Source organism: Calidris pugnax, unplaced genomic scaffold (assembly GCF_001431845.1).
Source record: "Calidris pugnax isolate Ruff unplaced genomic scaffold, ASM143184v1 scaffold177, whole genome shotgun sequence".
In the NCBI taxonomy this organism is placed as follows: domain Eukaryota; kingdom Metazoa; phylum Chordata; class Aves; order Charadriiformes; family Scolopacidae; genus Calidris; species Calidris pugnax.
This window is the reverse complement of record NW_015090909.1, coordinates 2,746,321-2,766,821: the sequence shown is the minus strand read 5'-3', so window position 1 is coordinate 2,766,821 and position 20,501 is coordinate 2,746,321. Positions and strand designations below refer to the sequence as shown.

At 35.7% G+C, this 20,501-nt stretch overlaps 1 protein-coding gene across 1 annotated transcript in view; it reads right to left on the bottom strand.

The window, feature by feature from the left end:
- Positions 1 to 20,501, bottom strand: part of SPON1 (spondin 1, extracellular matrix protein) — a 199,571-nt gene that overhangs the window by 139,331 nt on the left and 39,739 nt on the right. Inside the window, exon 3 of the mRNA XM_014949274.1 lies at positions 20,160 to 20,293. Within this exon, the coding sequence (XP_014804760.1) occupies positions 20,160 to 20,293 (134 nt within the window). The remainder of the gene's footprint in view (positions 1 to 20,159; positions 20,294 to 20,501) is intronic.

The window sequence follows — 20,501 nt, the reverse complement described above, 5'->3', positions numbered from 1 at the left end:
GTGTATCTGCCTAGTTGTTATCACTGCCTTTTAGTCACTTTTTTTTTTTTTTACATAATTTTTATTCCTCTATAAAAATTCTGATTTGGACTACAGATTTTTCCTTTGGTTTTGAGGCTTACAAAAACAGCTTAAAAATGGAATGGCTAATTTTACAGAGAGGTAAGAAAGCTTATAAGAATTTACACAAGGAACACACATCTGCTTAGTCTCCATAAATTCTTGCCACCACTTCCAACATCCAGTGCTGTCTGAACTCTACGGGAAGGGAAAGAGCCAATGGCTTTGCCCTGCATATTAACATAGTTAGGTGGATCTTTAATTGACTTGTTTCTCTATTTGACTGTCAACATACTGTGGAATAAAAAAGAAAAAGGAAACATATGACTCAAAAAATCTGTTTTTTTTCCCCTGTTTTCTTCAAAGTGATGCTTCTGGATTTGTGTTAAAGCTTTTCCATCACTAAACTAAGGAACAAACCTGTATGTTACAGACATATATATAGCATATATATACAGACATATATACAGACATATATATATTTTATTTTTTAAAAAAATCAACTCCTAAAAGTGTTACTTATTATTTCTGTTTTGTAGTTCTCTCAGCAAAATGAAGGAATATTTAGTAGCTTCTGTAATATTTGTTTTTGGTAATACTACTTTAGAGTGTTGTAGGTTGGATACAAGTATGTCAGAGTCTCTGTCCTGTCTCAGTTTGGTTAGACGTCATCTGAGCATGAGGGGAGTGAGACCTACCCTGAAAGATTTCCCTGAATAAGAAGGTCCCTCTCCAGCACAGTTCCACAATGATTGTACCATCCTGCTGTGAAAAGTTCTACCAAAGTCACATAAATTGCATTTGGGATATTAACAAACAGGAAATGTCATAAACCATAAAAATTTAGAGCAGCCTTGGGAATGCTCCAAGTCATACCAGAAACAGAGCTGGTTTGGGATTTTTTTTTTTTTCCTTTCCTGCACAGAAACAGCTTTAGACCATCTTCCTTACTCTTTTTGTCAAATCCTAGTATCAACAGAAATAGTCTTATGTTAAATTGCCTCTGTGGGTGCAATGATGTGACAAAAGAAGTAAGGAAGAGGATCTGTAAGAATTGTTCCCATGACATTTTTTATACTTGCATCAATACCATTAAGTACAATATTAGAGTTGCATTTTAATAAAACAGGTTTTGCCAGAGCTGGTGAGGATATCCTAAGTTTCACCTGAATACTGAGAAATAATCTTAAACTACTGGATTGCAGATAATAAGTTTTTATGCTCTATATTATTTATGAGTTAAACTTGTCTTGCCCTTCAAGCTATCAAAATTATTTTCTTTATTTAGTTCATGCCTTACTGGTTTAGTTACGTTATTGTAAGTCGTTTCCCATCCCAGAAAGCTACCAAGAATAATTATACTTAATAGGATGCTAAGTTCATCTGTTTTTACTTTTGTTGTCTTTTGGAGAGGAAGAATTTCTAAAGGTACCATTTACCTTAGCAATAGAAAGTGAGGTGAAAGCCATGTATTTACATCTACTGTCATTTTGTTGGTGCTAGTGGATTTTGAAATTCTAATGCATTATTTAGGACATTCTCATTTTCTTTCCCTCTGTGTTGTCTTAGAAAAACAAAAAACAAAAAACAAGCAACCCTATATTCCTGTCAAGTACTTACAAGGTCAGGAAACTCCAAGAAGTTTACAAACAACATGTATTTCTCTTTCTAGTAATTAGAGACTCTTATTAAAAATAAAACAAAATTCCTCTGAAAGCACATACAACCCTTTAGCCATAACATGCCCAGCAATTTTTACATTGGTAGAGTATTTGACAACTACATTCTTCAAAATAATTGTCATCTAGGAATCTCTGCTCAGTCTCACCAAAGAACAAGCAAGCTCCATCTACACCAGAATCTAATTGTGTCATCAGCCACCACTGACAAGGGTCAGCACTACTGAAAACTTGCATGAAATTATGTCTGTCTTGATTCCTAACTTAGAAGCTAACACAGATGGTGTAATTTTTGTTGTTATTTTGTTGGGTTTGTTCATTTGTTTGTTTTTAAGTATGTTTTTAACACAGTTTGAGCAAACCAACCAGACAATAATTGATGTTGGATAAAACACAGTAATATTACTGTAAAGTTTATCAATGTTGCCATAATTCAGCATTTACATTTCTGCACAGGATGAGTGTCTTTTCTCTAATAGATTAGTCAGCTAAGAAACAATAAAAGCCGCTTACTTTTTACAAATTCATTGCATACATATGTGCCAGAATATCCTTCTTTTTATTTTTCAACATTTCACCCATACTGTCAGAAAATATAATTGAGAGAAACCCCACAGCAAGAACAAAGTGCTCTAAACTTGTCTTACAGCTGCGTTCTAGCTTCAAAATCCTTTTGGTTGTCCTTCATATCATACCCAGGTCGACCATCACACGCGTACATGGGAGCTTACTGACTTCAGGACTGACTTGGCCATCATATATAATACAACAAAAAGCTCTAAGGGAAAACACAATTATATATGCTGCTATCTTGTATTTGTCCTCAGAAAATCTCTCTGTTCTTTGCTTGAATGGCCACAAGACATAAATATTAAATCTAAAATCTTCAGGATAAAAACTCATACTGACAAAAATAATTCCTGACAGACATCTATGCTACACCTATTACTTGAAAAAAAAAAAAAAAAAAAACCCAACCGAAAAAAAACCACCAAAGGCAAAAAAGATGAAAGAATGAGTTTGTCTTGGGCTCTTGAGAACATTTTACATTGCTTAAAACCTATTGCTATTTGTGGGCTGTATCTTCACTGAGTATTTTGCTAACCACCATTTTTTGGTAGCAAGTACCATTTCCTTGAATTTCAAAACTAAGCATTATAAATGATACTGTAAAGAATAGTCAGAAAAGATTGGATAGGACTGGATGGTTGGAAGATATATTTATTTTGTTATTCTAAGTACTGGTTTTGCATGGAAACAAATGGAAGCACTGGCTGATGGAAACAATCTATCAAAGGTAGGAGTACAGTTTTTACCAAGCTAGCGATAGTAAAGTCACATTACCTGACAGCTGTATTAATTGAGCTAACTTGTGATAAGAACTGATACAAAGCACTTACGTATTAACCAACAAATCCTAAAATCAAAGTGATAAATGGAAAACAACAACAAAAGATAAAACTTATCAAGCATTGTTTTATTTCTTTTTAAAAGGTCTTTGCAACCTGTATGACACTCACCTACTGGCACAGGGAATTCAAAGACTTGATTCCTCTGGCTGTTCAAGAGATCAAGAATAAAAAGAGGCAACCGTGCCCCCTTTTGCAGTCTGTAGCCTGCTTTACCTGCTATGTCGGGACGCAGCAGAGAAGAAACCACACAGCCAAAGGTCACATTTCAAACCCTCCCACATGCACGACTCTTCACCAGTCCCCTGGTTCCACGCTGTCACTACTTCACCTGTGTTGATTTTGCCATTATTGCACAGCAAGTGTGGACAGCTGTGACTCAGTAAAAAGCCTATTTGCCCTTCTACAATATTTCTTTTAATCTTTATATTCTACATATATTCCCCTCCCCCTCTTGAGCCATCTTCTCCCACTCCAGGCTGGGGGGATGAAAACATTTTTTTTATATTGTATTAAAAAAAGCAAAATAAGTAAAAGTTAAACATCAGCATGCATGCTCAGTCAATGAACTTGAAAAAAAAAAAATCCCCAAACCTTCAGAAAAATTGTTCTAAATCTTTATTATTCTTAGGGGATTCAGGAAAGAAGAATTTGTAGGTAAAAGCAAAAATATCAGAGCTGTCATTCTTCAACTATTGTTTTGAAACAGGTGTCAACTAGCAATATACTGAAGTTATATTTTAAAGATTAAATTATTTGCTTGTACAGACAAAAAAATTTATGTCAAGAGCAAGATCCTAACCAGCTCCATCCAGTTGTAAAATACTGATAATAATATAGCATAGAATAAAGCATTTGATGTTTTCAAATCCAGAAAAATCTTCACCTCATTTGAGGTGACAGGAGCCTGAAGGTTGAAGTGTACAATTAACAGAACAAATTAACACTCCCTCAAACTAAGCTAAGTTGATTGGATATTAAAATGCTTAATATCACTTCATAAAAGAGACCTTAATGTTATGAACATATGCGCCTTGGGAAGTTTAATTTTGATGCAGTACCTTTAGTACTTGAGTTTAAGTCTGACACCACAAATCCACTGGAACTGGAACCATCTGAAGAGACTTGCCATTTCCTTAGTGCAACTCAGACACGTGTTTCAGCTTTTAAGAACTAACACCTGTAACAACTGCATCTCTTCAACCTCCTCTTTTCTAAGAGCTTTCACTGACAGCTGAGACTGCAGACTGCTGAACAGACAGCTAATGCCAGAAGATACTGGGTTTTTAAGCTGAAAGATATGAGTGCTGAGAAATGAAAGAAAAGAAAGGACCAATAAAGATAAAAGGGTTGAGATCTGTAACTTTTCTACTTTCCTCATTCTGAAGGGACAGTATATGGGAAGAAGGCACATTCAAATTGCATGTGAGAAATACCTGGAAAGACTACTCTGTTCATGCAATATATAACTTTCAAAGAATGATCAAATCAATCCATTAAATTATTCTGCGTCATTAGGGAGGTTTTCACCAAGCTTCTCCTCTTACTTTTTGTTCAGCAACTGCTGGAAAAAGTTTATGGCTTGAGGAGAACGTTAGGGTAGTGTCTCTAGTTCATACAATTGTTCTGGCTGCAAAAATTAGTTGCAGTAAGGATTTGTAGCAAATATTGTTGCAAAACTTTGGTACGCAGATTTTTGGAGAATGCAATGGCAGGGAATTTATACGCAGTGTTTTTGCTTTTCCTGCTTCTGCCCTAAAAATGCCGAATTCAATACGACCTTCTTGTGTCTGACTGGCTGCCACACCAGCAGTAGCACTGGTGGCAGTTTTGCTACAACAGATCCAAAAAAACACCCTGGCCCAAGTAATTTATGAATACATAAAAATATCAATACCAGAGCTGTACTCTGCAGTCTATGTTTGGGAATGCTTAACAGCTGCTGTCAATGAAAAAAAATAAATATTCACAGGTACTGCCCCTATCATGATGCAAATAAGATGTGTCCTTTAAAATATACTCTGCCAGGACCATTGACAGGAAGCACAGAGCTTCCAATACTTCTATTCTCTGTGGACATTAATATTAACGAACCACAGATTAGCCTCAGAAATTTTCAGTAACCTGATCTCTTTTGTTGTGCCTAATCAATATGGGAACAGAAGGTCAATACCTAACCATTTACAAACAACACCTCCACATGGGATTGAGGAAGATTTTGAAGGATTTCAGCACAAAATTACAGCACAAATCACCTTTGGTTCACTGGTGGAATTTCAAAGTATATTGATGGAAATGGTGCCCAGGGCATGCATGCCTTGAACCTGAATGGGACAGCAGACAAGGAATGCTCTAAGCAGGTCAGACCAGCAAACAGGCTACAGTAATCCTTGCAGTTTAAAGACAACAAAAGGCTGCATCTGTTGTGATTTTACCTGATTCAGATTATTGTGTGAAGGGAACACAGTATTGGATGTTTGGCTAGGTTAGGAGAAGGTAAACGCTGGGTGACAGAGCTATTTTTGAACAAGGATTGGTGCAGAAGAGATTTATAAGCATGGGAATTGCCATGGGAATCAGTTGTTAATTAGGCATCTAAAGGCTCAAAGGAACAAGAATCAGGAAGCTGAATGGGATGACAAGGTAGCATCAGCATCTAAAGCAGCAGACTATCTGGGACATATGAAGTAAACACTAATGGCTGGTGCTAGAGCCAGCCAACAAAAAGACCAAGAAAGTAAATGGATAAAAAAGAATTGCTAAACACAGTACAGGAAAATCAGAAAAATACTCCTAGGGTTAGGGAAATAGCAATGTTGAAAGGTACAGAAACAGGTGTTAGGAAATAGATCAAAAATTGTCTGAGATATTCATAGGAAGGGCAAGAACAAAGTCTAGTCATATCTCCTTGCTGCAGCAGTGGGTGGTCAGACTGTGGATGTGATTATATACAGATAACACTCATTAGCTCCTCAAAACAGGCTGGGGTAACGAAGCTCCTTGGAAGTGACCGATTCCTTCTCTCGAGGTGGTTTGAAGCTTTTTCTATAAAACAACATATAGAAGCAGGGAGGAATAGGAATTCCTCCCTGCTTCTATATGTTGTTCCTTTAGGAATACGCAACAGTTTCAAGAAGCTTTTTGTCTCTGTGGGGCTCCTGAAGCCTTGTTGACCCAGATAAAGGTCATCATTTCATGGAGCAAGTGATTACAACTATGCTTAAAGGATCAGGGATTAAGCAAAAGCTACACAGTCTGTATCTCCCTCAATCATCAGGACAAAGAGAACACATGAATAGAACTATTAAAGGAGCATTGTGAACAGTAGTAAGTAGTAATGGGAAGGATTAAGATGATAAATTACCCTTCATATTAGCAGCTTTGAGAAGCAGGCATAGACTAGGAACTGGAATCCAGCCCTACCAAGTTTTATTTGGAACAAAAGTTCAGTTAATTAGATTCTTAACTTCATTAGAAACTCTGAGAGGGAGATGTTTTAACATGGATAATTGAGATACACCAAGCATGATTAGAGATACAGGAGGAAATAAAGTTAGGGATCAGACATTGTAGAGTCAAGCAGTGGATGTGAATTGATTACGTTTTTAAGATTGACACCCAAGCAGTGCAATTTAAACTTTTCCAATAGTTGGTTTAAATTTCAAAACTGAGACAAGAAGGAAAACAAATCTTCAAGACAAAAACATAAGGTATACCTGACTGCTTTTTATAGTGGGTAGTCATTTGCTCCCACCAAACATTTACACAGAAAGTGACAGAAAAAATATATGCTTTGAAAATTAAAAACATACAATTATCAGATACACTGATGTTGAGGGGGTTTTGAAAACCTAGATGTGACCTGCAATCTTATGCTGCCGTTGATTGTGAGATGACACTCTACTGAACGCTGACTGACCTTCTACTGAAATCAATTACCGACTTCAGTTTCACTTAATCAGAAGAGAATCACAGCCTGAATTTCTTCTGATGCATGAGCAGCCACTGGAAAGCCAGAAAATTATAAGGGCAGCAGTTAAAACTTTATTCTTGCTAAGCCAAGTGGCTTACTGATAAAGACCGCAGAAAACACATATGTGAGGATCTGTGAAATTTGTCTCCTCTTCATGAGTTTATTTTATTTACTTGCCTGAACATATTTGGTACTTTGTGAGAACTGTGTGTGGCAGAAATACAGACTACTACTACAAAACTAGCAAGAATGAAGAGCTATTTGTGTTTCTGCACTATAGTGAAGACAATGTTTTGTCCACGATTTATTCAGATAAATTAGATTAATGCATTTAGGACATTCATTAGTCCCCGTTATCGACATTAACTCTGATGAAGATGACAATTTCTTTATGAACTGTCATGAAATGGTGGTATCTCAGTACCTGGTATCATCTTGGCAGTGTGGAACATTTTTCTATTTTGCATACGAGTTCCTTGTTTCATCATATATTTACTTCAGCAGACAACTGCAAGGCAACTGCAGTATGAGAGAGCACACCTTTTTTTCCTATGTACAGAACAAGTGTATATTCCATTTTCAGAGAAATCCATGGGAAGAAACATTATGATAGGTAATCATTAGAACTTAAATGAGTTGTTGGTACATATTAAGGGTAGCACCAGGCTACATAGACTCTTTGTGCTGCGAGCGAGCCTCAAGTTCATTACCCTACTAATGAACAGAGCTGATTCCTTCTCTAGACAGAGGCCCCTATGTCTGTAAGCCTATCCTTTCTGCAGCAAATGAAAACCCAGAAACCATTAAAAAAAATCAGGTGTGCTTTCTGGTGCATTGCAAGACCTTAAACTACATTTTGCTGAAGCAGTGAACTGCCTGAGAAACGAATCCATTTCTTCAGGAAAGCAGTGCAGAAAGCATGCAGACTGGTGCTGTTCAGATAGCAAAGATACTTAATGCATATCTAATGAAGTAGAAAAGATAGAAAAAGTGGGTACCTAATTACTGCAAGCTAAAGAAAGGAATGGCCCACCCAATTATTAGTTGAATTTTTTATGCCAATTCTCTTGCAAATGCCTTCAAAAAATTGTCAAACCAGATAAGTAGAAAGACATCAAGAATCAATTCAACGGTCAGTTTATATAAAGAACAATTCCTTTTCTAGGTGGTTTTCTTTTCCTTTCATAATTTCTAAAGAATTGCAATAATACACATAGCTGCTTCTGTAAGGAATCAAATCAGAATCGATTTTTGTGGTAGAGCATATGAAAAAAAGAATCAAGATAAATACCGTGTTCAGGTTCTGAGACCCTTATTTATATAATACATCACTCTTAGAGAGTCTACAGTTAATACGTTTAAATCCACATGAGAATTTAAATACTATTCAATATAAGTAAGGATGGCAGAATCTGACACTTTGTTAATTCAGTCATTTGCCTTTCAAAGTGAAATATAGCTGTGCTTTAAATTTTAACTGTAAAATGTGCTATGCAAAGCTGTTCTAGATTTTTGTGGGCACGCAGAGAGTACAGTAAATATTGAACTCAGCCTGCAAGAAAAATTTTGCTAATATAAAAATTTTCATATAACAATGGCACACCCAATACGGCTTCTTAAATTTAACTGCAGATTTAGTTATATACCCTCAGAAACACATAGTCTTGAAATATCTGAACAGACTGTATCATATTTAACTGCAGATTTAGTTATATACCCTCAAAACACATAGTCTTGAAATATCTGAAGAGACTGCATCACGGAGGAGCAAATGACCAACAAGATGTGCCATCTTTATGACTAATTTAAATTGGACTTTCTAACATCTAAGAATTGACAAAGCGTTGTAGGATCAAGGCCATACGCTGTGAATTTGAACTCTCTTATCTGGGTCTATAGACATTTTGAATAACAGGATCTTGCCAAGATATTCTAACAGCACATTTTATAAAGCCTCCTAGTCACTGGACACATACTGGATAAAATCACTGGTTATTAAATGAAAAATTAATCACATTATGTCACTTAGATTGTTCATTATCTCATTGCATAATTACTGGACCCAATTTGCCCTTCATTTTGTTGATGTAAAATGAGAATACTATTATACTACAGTTTGTAAGACAGTGGTTCCACTGGCACCCTGGTTTTAATATAGAGACAAAAATCTCCTTACCTGTAAACTGTAGAAATAGTGTGACATTTTGATTCATTTAAATATGTGGCATACTACATTAATATAATGCGTTCCGTTCCTGACATAAGACAAATCACTTCCTTAACATGAGTTATCATGCATTGAGAAAGCTTAATTGCAGTTCATGCACTTACAAAAAAAACCCACCCTGAATTAAAATATTCAGTAATAAAAACTGAAAACGCTTTTGATGTCATCGCTAGTGAATCTGCTTTATGTTTTGAAAGGCAATCAAATTATTACTATTATGATTATTTCTATTCCTTTCCTCTCTTTGTTTCCCCTCAAAAATTGACAGTGGCATTGAAGTCAAATTAAACATCTGTTTATAGAATAAACTCGAGTGCAACTGACAGCTGTTGCCGAATGGCAAATGCTCTACAGCTGTCAGACTCCTAAATTAACAATGATTTTCATTTACAAACAGTAAACATTATGAAACAGAAAATTATGGAGTCTTTTTTTTTTTTTTATGCCACTACTTGAAATTTATGAAAATAGAGACTCTACTAGAGACTTAGCCAGAAAGAAATCAGTTTACTGTTTTGTTTCCCCACTAACTGGGACCAAAATTCAGACAAAATCAGATTTCAGTGCGAGATACTACAGAGAACTTCCCTCCCTACATGTTTGTCTCTAGGTCATGTAAATAGATTTAATAATTTTTTGAGGATTTATCCTTCTCCAACACAAATTTTATCAATAAAGTATACTATTGAATAAAAACATTTTCTTGATTTTTTGATACGTCTTTTTAGATGTGTAAACACACAGCTACCTCAAAGTAGCAGATTTTTTCAAAATTTTATTTAAAATGTTTACATAGTAATAACATTTGAATTAGATGCTGGCAGCAATGTTCACCTATTTAAAACAAATGAATTCGAATTTTCATATGTTTAGAACTCAGCTGGAGCTCAATGAAGAGTTTCAAGTTCAGTTATGCATACATCAATATTTTCATTAATAACTTGAATGATGGAATAGAGAACAAGTTGTTGACTGCGGACAGTATCAAGCTGCAGTTGCTTAAAATTCAAAATAGTTCATAAATCTGAGGAATTCTGAAAGATAATGTTAAACACAAAGTCCTCCTTTTAGATAACAGTAGTTATTTGCACAAAGACAGAAAGGAAAATGCCAATGAGTAATGACAAAATGCCAAAAGTATTTGATAGCAGGATGAAGGAAGTCCAGGGGATCAGAAGTTGGACACAAGTAAATGTTATTATCTTACGAAAAACAGCAAGCATTATGGTGGAAGTGCTTTCTCTAAGACCACATGTAGGCATATGTAAGGCATATGTAGGATTACAATGCCTAGTTTTGGGTACCACAGTTCAGGAATATGGATCATTAAGTTCAGACCAGACTGATGAGAACAGATAGCTAGAAGGGGATAAAGATTGAAGGAGCTGGGGTTGAGTAGCCTAGAGAAAAGAAGACTGAAGGAAGGCATGGGTTGAAAAGAGGGATACAGAACCTCAGAATAAGGGGCATCAGATGAATCATTTTAGCAAAACAGTAGCAATGACAAATAAGTATTGGCATCACTTCCTTACGGGGACTCGCCAAGACTCCTCCTTTAAGAAGAGGTGGACAGGGGCAACTCAATCTTAGTTCCTCCTATTGTCATGCTGTTGTCAGAAAGTAAAAGACTGGTATTTCACCAAAGTCCCTTCTAACACCATTTGCTACGCCTTCCCTATTCATCTTCAAGTTTGGAATGAGAAAATCCAATTACTAGAAAGCATTATACCTGATTTGCTACTTCATATGATTTTTCCAAGTGCACACTTTAAACACATATCCTTCGAACAGTGTAGAGCATCTAGAAGCACCAAGAAATTTGGCATGTATAATTGTTAAGAAATAAAAGGAAAGTTTTAAATATCCCCTATATATTTGCTGATTACCAAATGAGAATACAGCTGACTTCTGATCAGTTCTGTGTTTACGTCAACTATTCATCTTATTGATTAATCTTAATTGCAGAATTTCCCCAGAAAATCTGGAGAAGACAGAGTGGTAATTAAAAAGAGAACTGATATTAGTGTTTTATCATAAAGTATCTTGTAGTTCTCTAACGCCTGCATTCCTACCCCACTGCACTTCAAAGGACACAATTTTTTATTTTTTGTAAAACAGGCTGTTTTACAAAAATACAATTATTTGTGCAAAACAGCAACTATATGGACCAATGAAAGTAATTGCATATTATTTCCATTTACCACAAAATGTGCCATAACACTGATTTTTCTTTTTAATATGAAATTATAGTGGGAATTTTCAAGGTTAAAAACAGTTTAAAATATTACCTTTTATAATAAAGCCATAACTACATTCCCCCTACCACTAGAGGAAAGACTATCATCCTCTCCTTACTCTTTTTGTTCTCCCCACAATTTTTCTCTATGGTTTTGCACTCCTCAAGGAATAAACCCATCTTTCAGTAGCAAAATCACTAAGCTGCTTTGCAGCACTATGCCTTTGCAAACAAAACAGCATATGAATGAATCTAGCTAGATTTTATAGGATTACTACATTAATTGTGTTGTAAAAAAGATCATTTAGAAGAACACAAGATTACAAGAAACCCGTTTACAACACTTCCCAAATTCACGTGCTCCCATTGTGAAGTTAAAGAAAGACTAAATCTGTGAGAAAATGAAAGCAAAACCGATTTTTGTTTTAAATGTAGATGTGTTTAGTCAGTAGATCCAGGGAGCTGCTACTGTATATATTAAAATGCAAATACACATTTTTACAGTCTAATATTAGAGCTGCTATAAATATAGAAGCTGTATAGAAATGCAGAAGGTTATTCTTCCTTCCTAATACAAGTAAACTCTCTGTGGGTGGTTAGCCTAAAAAATGTAATATAGGGTTGTAAGTTAGTCACACTGCAAAGTCCTATTTGTTTTGGAAAAAAGATAATTACCTGGATGAAGAAAATATTTAAATTATTTTTAAGGAATTAGAATAGTGCAGTACATGTTAGTATCTTTTCCACCTTGCAGTGGTTTATAAAGTCATTGACCTCTGGTTGTTTTTGAGAAAACAGAAGCATTGAAAAATGAGTTTAGCTGTATATGATAACCCAGTGTGACAGACAGGAATGGACCCAAATCTACTCACTTCCAATCTATGTCCCTAGCCATTTAAAGCTGTGCACATTGCTCTTACATCAACTCCTAAAAGTGAAGAATAGGGAAAAATGAAAGCAGGTCAAAAGAAGACTCGCATATGGAAAATTAGTACATTTTCTATACATCAAAGGTTGCATTTGTTCTAAGAACTGTTAGGATGCATAGAGATATCTTAGACTGATACCTTAATTGTGTAGAAATACATAAAGTGCCTACATAAAATATTTTATTTAAGCTATACACAAAGAAATATAAAGCTATACTGCTATTATCTATCAAAAACATTCAGAAGCTACTGCTGTTATCGTGCAGTAGTTAACTGGAAGATACAGATTTATATATTTTTTAAACTGTTAATACAGGAATTTTGATCATTTCTGTGTGTGCAGAAGCGTCATTAATTCTACTGGGAAAAATCAATATAGTTATTTATAATATGAGAACTGTTACCTTCTATTTTTTCCATAAACGGCATATAATTGTTACTGAAAGCTCTTTCCAGGCAAGGAAGGCAGATTGTTCTCTTTTTTTCCTTGGCCATTATATTTCATCAAAATGGAAAGCTTTCAGTAAATGCTTTATGACTATGCTCAATTGCTCCAGTATTAGTATTCTAATAAACAATCAGGTAAAATTGTTGACATGTAACTATCTGGACAATGGCACAGGAATACTGAAAGAATAAATGGAAAAGACTGAATAACGAGCTTAATACCCAATTGAAATAAGCAGATGTTTTTTGTTGTTTGTTTTACAGTGGATAATTCAGAGGCATAAACTCATAGCTCTTCAACTATGTATTAGTAGCTCATCTGCTACAAAATAAACACTATGATTTTTCAAATCCACAAATCTTTTTTTCAAGAAATACAACTCAAAAGTATTCAGGAATCCTAAAAGAACATGTAAAATCATCATATTTCACATATTTGATAACAAATAGGATGCATTTAAAGAAACACCCAATTAAGCATATGGAAAAAGACTTGAGCTATATATTACTCAGGTAAGCATCCCAAAAAAATCAAGGAAAATTGCACATATTGGGGTAAGTGCAGCCTAGCAAAGAAAATACAATGTTTTAGTGGTGAGAATATCAGAGAGGAGCAAGGAATCTACTTATACTGCTTAATCACCTTAGTCTAGTAACGTGAATAACTTAAAACCTTGCCCCACTTTTCCTCCCTCTGCCACCTCATAGATACTAATGAGGAATTTGGGACAAGCCTGAAAAGTAACACACAAATTTGTCAGCTATAACTGTACACCATTCCTTTTTCTTTACTATTTTTCATGTTCAACTCTGATCATCTATCAGATGTTCCTTTTATATGACTGGCTATAATTTCAGAAGAAGCACTGTAGCTTCCACCCATTTAAAAGAGTCTGACTGATGCAGACCCATTCCTTAGCTCATTGACAACTGGAACTTCCTTCTGGTAGGAGTAGATCTGTGTAACTTGTTTTTGTGTTAATCATAGTATCAACATTTTTAGTAAGAGAGATTAATTACGAAATGGATTTCATTCTGACCATTTCAATTTTGTTAATGCAGTGTTACTGAATTGGTTATATATTAATGTACACACCACAGGGATGCTGTTGTGTTTTGTGGATTTTGTTATCCAGATGCCTTGTGCTCTGTTTCTGGCCCAAGGACTCCCTTGTTGGATCTCATCGTGAGTTTTGAGTGTACAAAAGAGATTTGGTGGCTGCATATCAAGACAGTTTCGGAATGTATATGTAGTTATGAACTAACAGAGCTTTTATGACATTTGATTCCTTTGCATTTGGTTCTTTTTTCAGTCTTTCCAGCATCACTTTTAGGATAGCATTTATTCGGAGTAAGATGCCAAGTGACCTGAACGAATATAATGCTTGAAGTTACAAGAAATCAAAAAGTACACGTTCAAAAAGCTCTAGCTGGAGTTCATTTGCTCTCAGAGCTTTGAAGGCTCGAGAGCAAGAGGACTGTCCGAATCCACATGGAGGTTAGAAACTGAGTATTATATCCAAGGCATAGACCCGTGGACTAGTATTGAAGTTGTGCTCATGGGTATGGCAGCTTTGCTGCAACAGCAAACTACCTAAGAGATTTTGTCAATGCATATTTGATATACTAAATATATCAGTTTTTATTTGGAAGACTGCAATTCTTTAAAACTCCACTGCTCTCTTTTGACTACATATAAACAAAAACCAATGTAATTAAAATCATTAAGGTAATTACATATGCAGAAAAACAATAAGTTTCATACCTTTCCTCAAAAATTGTAAAACATTTCCCTGGAGATGGCTCAGAAAACATTTCCAGAAACAAACAGCAGAAACACTAGGACAAATAGTGGATTTCTGCAAGTAGTGATGGTAATAAACACTATTTACAGATACCAGATTTTAATTTGTTGGTTGTTTAAGCATGATATGTATAGCAGAAATAAACAATTTGTCAGCAAGAACATTTGTTACATTTAGCATACAAGTCACATCCATTGCCTGAGAACTCAATCATTCCACGAGCCAATCAGAGAACTGTGGTTTCTTTTCTAAATGGTAAATTGAATACAACTTATCTGCATGTGGCTATCACTTACTACATTAACAATTAATCTCACACTCAATGAAAATCACCAAATGTTAGAGGAGAAGATAATTACCATCTAGTAATACTTGACTCTTTGAGATCTACACCAGCTGACAGATTTAATCAATTTGGATATTAACAAGATTCTCCCTACCATGAAATTTTAATATATTACAAGCTAGGACAATTTACAAAATTTTCTTCAGTCTTGTTTTATATTACAGGATTCTAAAAGTACTTCAAGAAAATTATTTTGTTCTGTATTTTCCATCAATTACATAGGTCACACCTTTACCTGCTCAGTACCACACTAAACTGATACACTTTATCTTGAAGAATACAATTAACCAGTCAAATTTAGATTACAGGATTCTAAAAGTACTTCAAGAAAAGTATTTTGTTCTGTATTTTCCATCAATTACCCAGGTCACACCTTTACCTGCTCAGTGCCACACTAAACTGATACACTTTATCTTGAAGAATACAATTAACCAGTCAAATTTAGAAATCTGGGGCTAAAAGAGGCCTAAAAGAGGTGATTCTCTATCTAGGAAACTTTTAATAAACGTTTATTCCCCATCCAATGGAGTGAATCACTAATTGAAATCTGTATTTAGGAGTTTCCTTGCTAAACTAGACAAATCTCTATTAGTTGGTTTTTTTCTACAGAATTAAGCACAGTCTATGAATATTAGATGTCAGATATAAAAACAAAACAATGCACGTGTGCTGTTCGACTTTTGCTGAAAAGTAGAACATGTGAAACCAAACATGACAGTCTACGTGCAGAAAAAAGTTTAGAAAAAAAAGTTTAAAAAGTTTTCAGACACACTTATACAAAATATAAAAACAGATTGGCCATGTCAGGGTTTAAACCCCTAAAAATTTCTCCACTTCCTTGTGATAATATAAATACCACCAGGGTCTGCCAGTGCTCAATTGTCTCAATATGATAACTAGTTTTTATATAACTTGCACATAGCAAATATGATTATAAATATCTCTCAAGAAAGTTTAAACAGTACATTTTCAAAGATGCTAGAAAGCAAATGCATTCTGAAGAGCCCAGAAATCTAGTAAATAAGCATTAGAACACAAAATTTTCTCAGAAGATGAAGGAATTATCCGGTCCTCCCATATTGCCACATGGTACCTTAGTGTCTGATCGATCACAAGGAACAAGGGAAAGTAAATAGGGATAGAAAGATTAAATGTTGCATTGTGAACAGAAAAACAAGTAGCCTGCACATAGTGTGACAGCTTAGAACGGTTCAAATAGATAACTTTAACCATAGAAGGAAGAAAGACATTGTTGTAAGTGCTTTTCCTGCTCATGTTGATATCTGGGTAGCTTCTGAAGCCAGCACAGATGCTACAGCAGCCAAATGAACCCTTATTACTAAGATCCGAATGTATTCTGTTGATTTATCTTTTTATAATAACTTTGTTCCACAAGGCAAAACTTTCTGTTCAAGTCCCTAGTGCTGTGATGAGGTTGACTACCCAATTTGACAGCCGGCAATGCATTCCATTTCCATTAGGTCGTCCTAAAAATCAAGATGCTTAAAATTGTTTTGCAGTGTCCGGGGCCACCCCCGAAGTTATATGCTGTTTCTCCGTTCCATCCATCTGCAGAAACCACTTTAAGATCTGGTATGCTGCAGTCTATGTACCTTCCTATAATTGGATTTAGCTGCAAAGTGTTCCTGGCATACATCAGGCAAGTGGAAAGAGGGCTTAAAGCTTGAGAGTCTCCCAAGCAGTGTGTAACATCTAAGTCTTCTGTCTTCAGTGAGGCTCAAGCACAGGCTTTAGCATTTGGACAAATAGAGCCTCAGCTATTGTTTGCATCCTAGAAGTACATTCAGTACGCTGGCAGTTTTAATGAAGAGTCTGGAAGGATTTGATCCTTTAGGCTATTTCACTGTCATCACTTAGTGGGAATGGAGAGAATGGATGAATTGTCCTCCACTAAACAATTACAGTGTAAGATCATATGTTAATTGTTTTTCCTCCCTCCCCCCAGTTCTAAGTTTTCACACAGAAAGAGATGTTTTAGAAAGCAAAGTACTGATAAGTCGAATTCAAATATATGTTCATTTTCCTAAACTTTGTATTTTGCAGTCACACGGAAAGCTAACGTGCTAAAACATTTGTGATCCCTTACTGACCCCTAGAACTACAAATTACCATTTGTCTGTGTCACTTTATGCTTGTCACAACCAAATTGATCACATGCACCATGCCTAGAACCCACCAAGAACACTACTAGCCAAATGAGTTTTTATGGATCGGGTCGGTCTAACTTGTGACTACACTTAACTTTTCTATATATTGAAGTCAGGAGACCAGACACAGTGAAAAGGAAGAAGTATATCCTTTCTATTCAGAATAGGCTCCAAAATGCTGTCATTCTGTTTTGGAAATTATAAAAGAAAATGATCAGATAGTCTCCACGGACTGACACAGATATGTATTAATAATAAAAAAAATACTTGCACTCCATCACACACAGAAAAAAGAAAAATACAGAGGGCTTTTGTTTCCTCTAAAGTTCAGTGCTTCAGATTTTTTCCATTATGAGTTTGGACTTAAGTATTTATAATAATAACTGCTTTTAGACTTTTGCTTTTATTGTATCAGTAAAGCTCTCGCAAGTGACAGAATAATGTTGAAAATTGCATCCAACATTTCTATGCTACTCTATGGGAGCTGCCTATAAAGCAGCTTTATAAAGAATGCTGACTGTAAACTCTAATACAGATGTGGTCAAAGCCTTACATACAAAAAAAATAATAATCTAAATGCTGTTAATGCCAAAACCACATCAGTGACTGCTAGATACAGTGTCATGGAAGTCTGCAGAGTAGCACAACTGCCACATTATGATGTTAATTTCTGGCACTGGCAACTGGTAATAATGGTGACTTTCATTCTTTCTTTGAACTATCTCAGGAATGGAGCAGTTACTTACCCTCTGAGGTCAATAAAGCAATCATTGGGAGCAAGCTTGTATTTTTCACATCATTTTTACTGGGAAGTACCTAACAACTTCCTTTCACTTTCATCAGCACATACACACCTAAGATATCCACAACACACTGTGAATAGGTGGTCGTAACACCAAAAATTTTTCCTTTCCCCATGAACTTCGATTTCTAAGACATTCTTTTAGCTGTCCAAATGGGAGCTGGTACCAGTCAGCTAACTTAACTCTGTATTAACACTTTATTGTTTCGTTGGCTCTACTGATGTACATCCAGCAGTCTGAGAAGGTTGTATGCCACTGAGTTACTCTGTACAGTGTTTAAGGCAGTGACAATTTCATTCTTTTGTGTGTATAACATCAGAAATGGAGTCCTGACTGTGTTACTTTTTTGAAGCATCTCTTCTCTGCAATAATGTGAGTACTTCACAGTAAAAATCAGAGAGTGTTGAACATCCAGCACGACTTGCCCAGGAGAGATGAGATAGAAAAAACATTTATCAAGGTTCCTGCAGTTGGTGATACTTACTACATTCCTCTGCTGCCAAGAGGCGGGCAGCCCCCTGAACCAATGTCAGCCACAGATGTTTAAGTTTTAGTGAGAAAAGTATAGGTTTTGGTTCATTTTTCTTCCATAATGGCAATTCTACTTAGGACAGTAATGAAAATAAAAAAAGCCATCAGCTTGTGTTGCTGCATATAATTATCGGATCAAAGTTTAAATATTGTCTCTTTAAAAGGATGTATAAAACATCATCATGGCATTATTACACTACTGAACTAGTAAATGGTGCCTCAAGCAATATAGGTTATGCAACTAAGGCAGTCCTGAAGGGAGAAGCAAATAGCTTTACTGATAAACAGCTCAGCAACACTGAAAGAATCTTCTTGATGGCTTCATGAAAAATTCCTTACATAAACTTTAACACACAACCTGTCTGCCATCCAGCAGGCTGCACAGCGCAATGTACACTTAAACCTAAGAAAAGTGCACATTAAAACAGATGATATTGAACAAAATTATTTTACTGATATCAAGAGGCAGCAGGCAGAAGCGCAGTGCCAAAGATTTGAGACCACTCCACAGCCAGTGTCAGGGCTGGAGCTAGATCACCTTCACAGAGTGGAAGAGGGGGGTGTTTATCTCGTGTGCCAGTCAGGAAAAGGAGGAGGAAATGAAGCACAGGGTGAGAGAAGAGTATGGGCCATTTGCTGGGGGAAACTTTGCATCCTGTTCAGAAATCAGTTGCAATTTTAATAACACATTCTCCTGAACTGGTCTGAACTATCTTCAACACCACCTTTGTGCTAGCATCTCCTTAAAAGCCTAGAGGTGTTTTGTGTCTCTAAAGGCATCCCCAGTACTGAGAAGACTCTTTGAAATTCTTTAGTCTACTGCAGGGCACATTTTAGCAATTCCAAAGGCTTATCCCAGATATATAGATTCAAAGCAAGCAAAGATCCCAATTGTCCATGCATAGTTGACCAATCTGTCCTATTAAATATGACAAGCAAAATCTTAAGAGGTAGGACAATGCCTCTCTGGCAGTTTCCTCTGATACTCTTCATAGTAAGAAGCAACTTAAGGTTTCTACAGACAAATGAGTGTCCCTGAAGCAAAATGCACCTGCATAATGCTACCTTTGTCTATTGCTTAAAAAGCATGAATACAGAAATAATAGAAAACATCAGTAAACAATCACCAGCTCTAAAATGAAAGCATTCACCGCTACACAAACAGATCTGTTTTTACTGATAAAGGTCCATTTAGAAAATCCTGATTCTACAGACTAAGATAATGTTTTTTACCCAAATCTCAACCAGATGGATGCAATTTTGACCTTAACGATTCTGTATTTTTTAGGTGAATAAATGGCTGAGAGCCTACGAAATTCAATTAGGGTTACCAAGTCAATAGTTACTTAAGGTCTGCAGTAACTTTTGAATAGCTGGGCTTTAAGTTGCTAACGTTTAACTGTGTAAGCAGAACTATCCTTGGTCAAGTTTATCAAAGGGAAAAAAGGCATCTAAGAACTCCAGTAATTTTTAACCTAATAAATATTAGAGTTCTTAACTCAAATTTTACTTTAATGGTTAGTTTGCTATGCGTTAAAGTACTTACTTCAGGATTACACAGCCTGTACCCGTAGGAGGAGCCGTCCAAAACACCTGAATGCGTGTCCTCCTTCTAGGTGTGCTCTCAGTCACAGCAACAGGACAATTACTCATGAACTGTGTTTCCTCTTCATCTATGATCTAAGGAAATATAAAAAAAAGAATGTGAAAAGATAAAGACACACACAGCCAATGGCTCTCAAACATGTTTTATCAGTTCATGTTTTCCTTCAGTGGGATTATTTATAACACTCTCTGCCCTCTTCATCTATGATCTAAGGAAATATAAAGAGAAGAATGTGAAAAGATAAAGACACACATAGCCAATGGCTCTCAAACATGTTTTGTC